Below are 8,566 nucleotides of genomic sequence, written 5' to 3'. Positions count from 1 at the left end.
TTAAAGACCTAAATGTTAAGGCCAGACACTATCAAACTCTTAGAGGAAAACATAGGCAGAACACTCTATGACATAAATCACAGCAAGATCCTTTTTGACCCACTTCCTAGAAAAATGGAAATAAAAACAAAAATAAACAAATGGGACCTAATGAAACTTAAAAGCTTTTGCACAGCAAAGGAAACCATAAACAAGACAAAAAGACAACCCTCAGAATGGGAGAAAATATTTGCAAATGAAGCAACTGTAAGTGTATTCTCTAAAACATAAATAAATAAAAACTCTGATGTAACAGCCCAGGGAGTAGATGTTGATCCTGTTAGCATGCACCAGCTTTATGAATATGGTGCCCTCAAATTGATGAAGCTCTGTTTTCTAGTACGAGAGTACAGCAAGGGAATTCATCATATCTTCCATGGCAGTTCACCTGGTTATAAATACTAAGTGAATAAGGACTGAGTGAATTCTGTGGAAAGCACTTGCAGCATGGCAAGTTTTATTTTTAATGTTTAAGACACTGATTTTAGAGCTTTGGGAATGGAGTAAATAAATAAAGTAAGTAAATATTTCTCTCCATATTGCCCTCATTCAAGCAGGAGAGCAGGATACTTTGATAGATTCATGAAAATAGTCCATAAACATTTAAGTCATTGTTATAAATTATTAAAGTTTAAATTGTACTTTTAAAATTATGAAATATTTCTAACACAAAACTTTAGAGAATAATATAGTTTTTACTCATTACTTAATTTTAACAAATCTGTGTTGCCACATATGCTTTAAACTTTAAAACAAAATTTACAAATGCGTTTGAAACTCTTGTGGATCCTCTTGATTTCCTGGCAATCCGTCTTCTCCCTGCATTCCTCCCATGTCAGAGGAAGCCATGATTCTGATGCCAGTACCTACATTACCATTTATGATTTTATGTATGTACTATAATGAATGAATCCATAAAAATACGTACTACTTGTATTTTAAAAACATATGAATAGCATTCTGTAAATACTTAACTGTTTTTTTATTATTATTCCATTTTGTTTTTAAATTTTATTTATTTATTTTTGGCTGCGTTGGGTCTTCGTTTCTGTGCGAGGGCTTTCTCTAGTTGCAGCGAGCGGGGGCCACTCTTCATCGCGGTACGCGGGCCTCTCACTATCGCGGCCTCTTGTTGCGGAGCACAGGCTCCGGACGCGCACGCTCAGTAGCTGTGGCTCACGGGCCTAGTTGCTCCGCGGCATTTGGGATCCTCCCAGACCAGGGCTCGAACCCGTGTCCCCTGCATTGGCAGGCAGATTCTCAACCACTAAGCCACCAGGGAAGCCTTATTATTCTATTTTTAATCAACTTTATTGAATTATAATTTACATGGAAAAAATGCATTCACTGTATGTACACAACTTAAAGCATTTTGACAAATGAATATACCTGTATAAATAACACTCCATTCAAGATACAGAACACTTTCATCACCCCGCTAAAGTTGCGTTTTGTCCATTGCAGTTGATTCCCCACATATATACCGCACTCCAGGTAATCACTGATTTGATCTTCATCACTCTAGATTAGTTTGACCTGCTCCAGAACTACATCTGAATGGATTCTTACAGTATGTATTCCCTTGTATCTGTCTTCTTTCACTCAGTATAATGTTTTTGAAGATTTTCCCTGTTCTCATGTGTATCAATACTTCATTTCTATTTTATTGTCAAAAAATACCACAACTTATTTGTTCATTCCTGCTGATAGGTATTTGGACTCTTTCCATTTTTGGCCATTATGAATAAAACTACTAAGAGCACTATTAATACAAGTCCTTTTCTGGAAATATATTTTAATTTCTCTTGGATAAATGACTAGGAGTGGTAATGCTGGGTAATATGGCAATAGGGTATTATCTTTATAAGAAACTACCAAACTGTTTTCCAAAGTGATTGAGAAGCTGGAACGGCATGGTATATGGTACAAATTCCATGGTGGGATGACTTGATATTACCAGTCATTTTAACTTTAATCATTCTATTAGTATAGTTACTTCATTCTGATTTTTATTTGCATTTCCTTGATGACTAATGATGTTGAGTACCTTTTCATGTATTGGCCATTTATATGTGTGTGTATGTGTGTGTGTGTGTATTATTCTGTAAATATATATGTATTCTGGATACCATTCCCAAGACTTGCATGTTGTCACATTTATTGTGAATATTTTCTCCCATTCTCTTCAGCCTGTGGCTTGACTTTTCATTTTCTTAATAGTGTCTTTTAAAGAGAAGAATGTTATAATTTTGGCGAAGTACAATATGTCAGTTTTTTCTTTTCTATTTTAGTTCTTTATATTCTAAGGAATCTTTGCCTGTCCCAAAGTCATCAGGATTTTCATACTTTTTTTCTATAAGCTTTATAGTTTTAGCTTTCACATTTAGATCTGTGTTGCATTCCAAGTTAATTTTTGTATTTGTTATATGGGCTAGAGATGAAGGTTCATGTTTTTCCAAATGGGCATCCAGTTGTTCCAACACTGTTTATTGGAAAGACTATCTTTTCCCCATTGAATTACATTGTCACCTTTGTTGAAAACTAATTGACCAACTGTGTGAGAATTTTTTTTACTTTCTATTTTTTATTTTAATGGAAATGCTATAGATGTGTAGTGTAAGTCATTCAACTGTGTTCTTTTTGAATGTTGTTTTGGCTATTCTAGATCCTTTGCATCATTTCTATATAAATTGTAAAAACAAGTTTATTGATTTCTAGAAAAAAAGCCTTATGGGATTAAGATTGATATTCCATTTTATCCGTACATCAGTATGAGGAGAATTGACTTCTCAGCAACATTGAGTTTTAAGTTCATGGATATGCATTTTAAAAAATTTATTTAAGTCTTCTTTTATTCTTCTCATCAATATTGTTTTTAGTGTATGAGTCTTGCATATACTTTGTTAAATTTACTTTAAGCATTTCATGTTTATGGATGCTGTTGTTAATGGTATTTTCAATTGCAGTTTCTGGTTCATTGATTAATATGTTGAGATAAAATTGAGTTTTGTATCTTGATCTTATATCCTGTAACCTTTTTAAAGCTATTTATTATACCTAGTGGCTTTTTCTCTTTTGTAGCTTTTTCAGGAATTTCCTCATACATAATTATACTCTCTACTCATATAGACAATTTTTTCTTTTCATTTACAAACCTTATTCCTTTTATTTCTTTTTTTTTTTTGCCTTATTTTAATGGCTAGAAACACCAGTACAGTGTTGAATATAAGTTGTGAAAGTGGGCGTTTTTGCTTTTTTCTTGCTCTTAGGATGAAGACCTTTAATATTTCACCATGACATTAGCTCTAGTTCTTTTGTATTTGCCCTTAATCAGGTTTAGGAGGTAATTTGAGCACTTTGAATTTGTCATTCCATTGTCAGTTGGCTTGCATTGTTTCTGAATAGAAGCCTGCATATTTTCTTATATTTGAACACCTCAATAGGTCTCTATTTTCTTTGTTGCCTTTAAAATTTTTATCTTTATCATTGGCTTTCAGTAACTTGATTATGATATGCATCTTCCATCTTTACTAAATGTGGTCTCTGGCACATCTGTTAAGCTTTCATTATATTTATCTGTAATATGGGACACTGCAGATCTTACAGGATTTTGTAAGGATTAATCAGGATGATGGGTGTAAAAGTATTCTGAAAAGTTTATAATTTACTAAAATGACTTCTCAATCTAATACTTTCAGTAAAAATTAAAATAATTTAAGCTTGTGATTCTAAAGAAACATAATCTCATTAACAAGGGAGAATAATACTTTTCATCACCTTCTATTAAGTTACAGTTTTATTTTCAAATGACTGTATTGTAGACAGTGATTTAGTATGTCCATTTGAAACACCTGAAATGGAAATTTTCTTGATTTGTTTTCTAAATCACAATTTATGTTATTTGTTTATCTGTTCACTTTAGTCCAAATATTCCTTGAGAACGCTCTTAATCATTCATGAAAAACAAAGTACCTGGTTTTATTTAGCAGAAATCAGTATATCTGCCATAATTTTCTCTTTAACGTTTGCATATGAAATAGACATACAAACATGGAATTAATATCACAAGTACAATACAGTCTTATTATGGGGTGCATTATCTTACTGGTAAACATTACATACTGTCCAACCTGGGTAAAAAATTATCTTAACTTTGTACGGCTCTTTGTACTTTTTGAAACACCTTCATATGTGTGATCTAATCTGTTCCTCAGAACATCTTCATGAACTGATGGGTATATGAGTTTTGATTCCAAATGGAAGCTCTATGCATATTCATGATGTCATTTACCATGAAATATTACTTGTCCTAAGAAGGCAAACTGTTTTGTTAAGATTATACTTTATGAGCTTTTTTATCCCACATTTTCACTTTTTAATATCATTCAGTTGAGAATTTCAGATCATTTTGTGTTACTGGCATCATCAAAAACTTTACTGTGAGTTTTCTAAAAGTTGAACTACAAAAGTGGACCTATCACAGTAATGTCATGGACGTGTAGAGTGGTTTGCTGAACTTAAATTTCATTTTTAAAATCTAGTGTTTGGTACCAGATGTGAAGAGTGAATCACCATCTCCTTTATGAAGAGGGAAAGGTTTAATTAGCTTTTTCAAAAGTCATATCACACATTTCACCTATAAAGTGAAAGAAGAAAATTCTGTGTTTTAAAGCAGGATGAAAGTAGAGGTGATACCCACAGCTGCTCTCGTTTCTGGCAAACCATTCTGAGAGGCTCCAGTTTCATTTGGTTTAGATAAAACACATGTGGCTCATTTATTGTACATATGCTTCAAAGTATTTTGACAAATCTGATCTAAAAATGTTACAGATGTGCCTCATTATTTTAATTTGCACTTAGTAGCCACCTATAAAAATTTGGCTGTGAACTAGCGTTTTCACAATATAATTAAGAGAAAATTTAGTTAACATTAATATGTGTTTCAATTCAGTTTCAGTTAGTTTTGTGATATAGCTAGTGAGCTATACACATTTAACAGGTGCTTTGTTATGTTTTTGATAACGAAGACAAATCTTTTTTAACATGTTTCAAATAATTTCAGGTGGAAATAAAATTATTCTGATCCTGTCTTTTAGAGATTTGCTATTCAATGTATGGCCCGAGCTCAGGCAGCAATATTATTACTTGAGTACTTTCTAGAAATGAAGAGTCTTAGGTGCTGTCCTGGACCTACTGAAGCAGAATCTGCATTTTACCACAATCCGCAGATGATTTGTATACACATTAAAGATTGATAAGCACTCTTTTAGAAGGAGGCCTTATATTAAAACTTTTTTTATGTGCACACACATGCATATACACATGGGTCAACTCTATTCTGTACTCTCTGTTTTATATAGATGTTATAGAAAATGGACTGGCTTGTGGATTGAAGGATTTATTTTCTTACCATTTAATACATTTAAAAGTAGACTCACCAGTACTTTCCACAGGCTGTTATCTGTCTTCCATGAATACAAAAACCCACATTAATAAGTACTGGCTTACCACTCATTTTCAATGACTGACACGTGAAGCAAACTGAAGAACTTGTCACTCAAACTTGAATCTTTTAGAGTTTTCATCATTTCTTATTGTTTTCTGTAACTTTCTATAGAGTAAACTTTTTGATTGGAACATTAAAGGATTGTTTTTATTTACACACCCTTGCCATAAAAAACAGAAAGCAGGATTGCTTGTTAAGACTAAAGGATTTAATTTCTTGCATAATAAATTCGATTTTAAAATTACTATCTTTGGATACCTTGGGAAATTATTACATCTTAATTATTTATACTACATTATATTACTATATTGTACTTATACTTCATTATGTTAAGATAATTATTAATTATATCTTAATATGAGATACAAAATCAAATTTATGTTTATAAGGACCTCTGAAATCATGCTGCAGAGTGACTCAGTTCCTTAAAATTCAATTTTATTGGTCATCACTTTTTCTATATGTATATTCCAGCAGAAATAAGTATAAGATATGATTCTTACCATAAAAGAAATAAAATAATTAATACTATTTTATGACCCTTAATTGAAATCTATGACAAAATAATTTCATATAGTTCAAAACTTACTTTGTACATTGTTACTGTCTAACTAACACAAAGGAGGGTGAATTATTTTCTTTTTAAAAAAATCTCTAATTTGCTACAGTCTGGTTAATTTCTTTGTGTTCAGTTCCACCTAATACACTCCTCAATAATCAACCTTGGAAAATGAAATAAAGACCGTTTTATGTAATCTATTCAGAAGTCTCTGGTTGGCACCACAGCAGCACATCATTGGTTTATGACCTTGTAACACATTATATTTTTATTACTGTATTCATACATTTCTGCTGAAGAAACCCTTCAAAATTGTTATTAGGTTGCATACATATCTAATGGACAAATACTGATACATTTAACTATGTATTCAAATATACAATATAGTGGTACAGCTTGTTCCTGAAAATGTACAAATGCAGACAGGCTAGAAAAGTACTCAACAACTTCACATGAGCAATTGCACTGTTTAATTTTTCCTTTTGTTTTGCAAACTAAAGATTACCATGCAACTGAAATAGCCCTAAGTGTACCCGAAGAGCTACTGTGTGTTGTATAAAGGCTAAGTAATCCCACAGTGTCAGGGGGTTACTGTTCAGCTGTTGGAGATCATGAGATGATATCTCAGCACTCATAAAACACAGGGGATTCAAAACACAGGGGCATACATGGAAGTACAGATCATTATGACAGTCCTGGAAGTTATCCACGAGAAAAGTCAACACCCTGGAGGCCAAAATAACACTACTGAATCAACATTTACAACTTTTGTTCAAGATCAAATCCAATATGTAGGGAAAATTCACATTGAAACATTAGCGTAAATATTATAATAATTTTATATTTGGCTTATTCCCCAAATACAGAAGGCTTCAAAAATCTCTGGGATATCTCTTCTTAAACATTTTACATGTATAATATTCTGTACAAAACAGATAACTGTCCTGAATTAGCTCTTTCCTAGAACTATTCATAAAATGTCAATCCATTTACTAAGGCACAGTAAGGGAAGCGTAGAGATTTACTTAAGGTTGCACATTTCAATTCAGAAGAGTAAGGGGGTATTTTGGCCCCTGGGATTTGAAAATATCTTCCAGTTGTAATCTTTGGTCTGAATATTTACATGGTGGTTTCTTCCCATTCAAGCTCAACATCACCTATAACATAAAGTAACATGTCACAAGAGAGAATTGAAGTTAACAGTTCAAAAGATTTAAATGTTTCATGACAAAAATATAGTGTACCTGGAAAGGCTATTATCCTAACTTGGATTAGAGAGAAATTAAAAAATTGATATGTGTGCTAGCCAAGCTTCTAAAACATTTTCAACATACGGTTATTATTAAATTAATGCTCCTGCTATAGGTGGTAAACTAGTAGTAAATTGATATACATTGCCTCTGTTTACCTTCCATGGTGTCCAAAGAGTCCATCTTTTGAAGTGCTGAATAGTTAACAAAACAGATGGGCTGATTACTTCCTTTACTTGATAAGAGATCCAGAACGCACTGATGTAAAAAGATATACTGTGCCTAGACACCAAAGAAAGGACGGTTAAATAAATGGACGGGGTAGGGATTTTCTTATAAGGGGGGGGGTGGCTATACTTTTACAGTGAAAAGTAATATTGAATTCAACAAATGTTAAACAGCTAAGTTAGAGGCACAGAATTTACCATGAATATAAATAATTTTTTTTATCATTTCAAACATAAGGTTTGCTAAATTCCTGTGGCTTTTTGTAGTTTCCAGTTTTTTAAAATACTTGTCATTAAATACTAAGTGTTCATATGTTCTTTCTTTCTGTAATTTTTAAAAGTAGCAAATTATATTATTTAAATTTGTTTAGAAGTTCCTTTTTCCTGTTAGGCATGATTGAGTAATTTTTCTTATAAATACTTTTCTTGTTAGAATGGCTGTTGGAATGCAGATACTAAATTTACTTTCAAAAGCTGTGACTGAGCATATCTACACACCATCAGCATATTTAAAATGTTTAACAATTCTCTTAATCACCCAATATTTGGCCTACTTAGTGTCAAGGATCTGGTCTCTATTTGTAAATACAAGGCAGGACTCCAAACATTTCATCTGAAGTTCGGATTACATTCAATACCATCTGGGTTCTTTAAGTTTATTCAGTATAATTCAATAACCTGTTAGCATTTCTGGGTTTGGACTTTCCCAAAGGTAGTTACGGTTACAGTCATAGAAAAGCACCCTCATTTTTACATAGGGAAGGTACCTGAAGTTAAAGGAATATAACCAAATGTTTAAGATTCACACACACACACATATACACACACACACACAAACACACACACATACTGACAACTGATTTAAATAGAATGTCCTCTAAAGTGACCATCTTAAGAAATTATATTCATATCTATTGCTACTACACCTCAAAACCTTTTTGGAACTTCACTATTGAAACTGTCTCTAGAGATTGTTGGTCATTAT

General features: G+C 32.4%; 1 protein-coding gene and 1 long non-coding RNA gene across 14 annotated transcripts in view; one reads left to right on the top strand and one right to left on the bottom strand.

Annotated features, from left to right (window-relative positions):
- The window catches only part of LOC129391337 (uncharacterized), an 83,492-nt gene that overhangs the window by 20,370 nt on the left and 54,556 nt on the right, over positions 1 to 8,566 (top strand). The gene's annotated exons all lie outside the window — the stretch shown is intronic.
- PTPRQ (protein tyrosine phosphatase receptor type Q) overlaps positions 7,065 to 8,566 on the bottom strand; it is a 213,167-nt gene continuing 211,665 nt past the window's right edge. The window contains exons 44-45 of the mRNA XM_024122873.2: positions 7,513 to 7,636; positions 7,065 to 7,261 (exon numbers count right to left, since the gene is read on the bottom strand). Coding sequence (XP_023978641.1) covers positions 7,224 to 7,261; positions 7,513 to 7,636 — 162 coding nt within the window. The 3' untranslated portion in view covers positions 7,065 to 7,223. The remainder of the gene's footprint in view (positions 7,262 to 7,512; positions 7,637 to 8,566) is intronic.

Source organism: Physeter macrocephalus, chromosome 6 (genome assembly GCF_002837175.3).
Source record: "Physeter macrocephalus isolate SW-GA chromosome 6, ASM283717v5, whole genome shotgun sequence".
Taxonomy (NCBI): domain Eukaryota; kingdom Metazoa; phylum Chordata; class Mammalia; order Artiodactyla; family Physeteridae; genus Physeter; species Physeter macrocephalus.
This window is presented reverse-complemented; position numbering and strand designations above follow the sequence as displayed.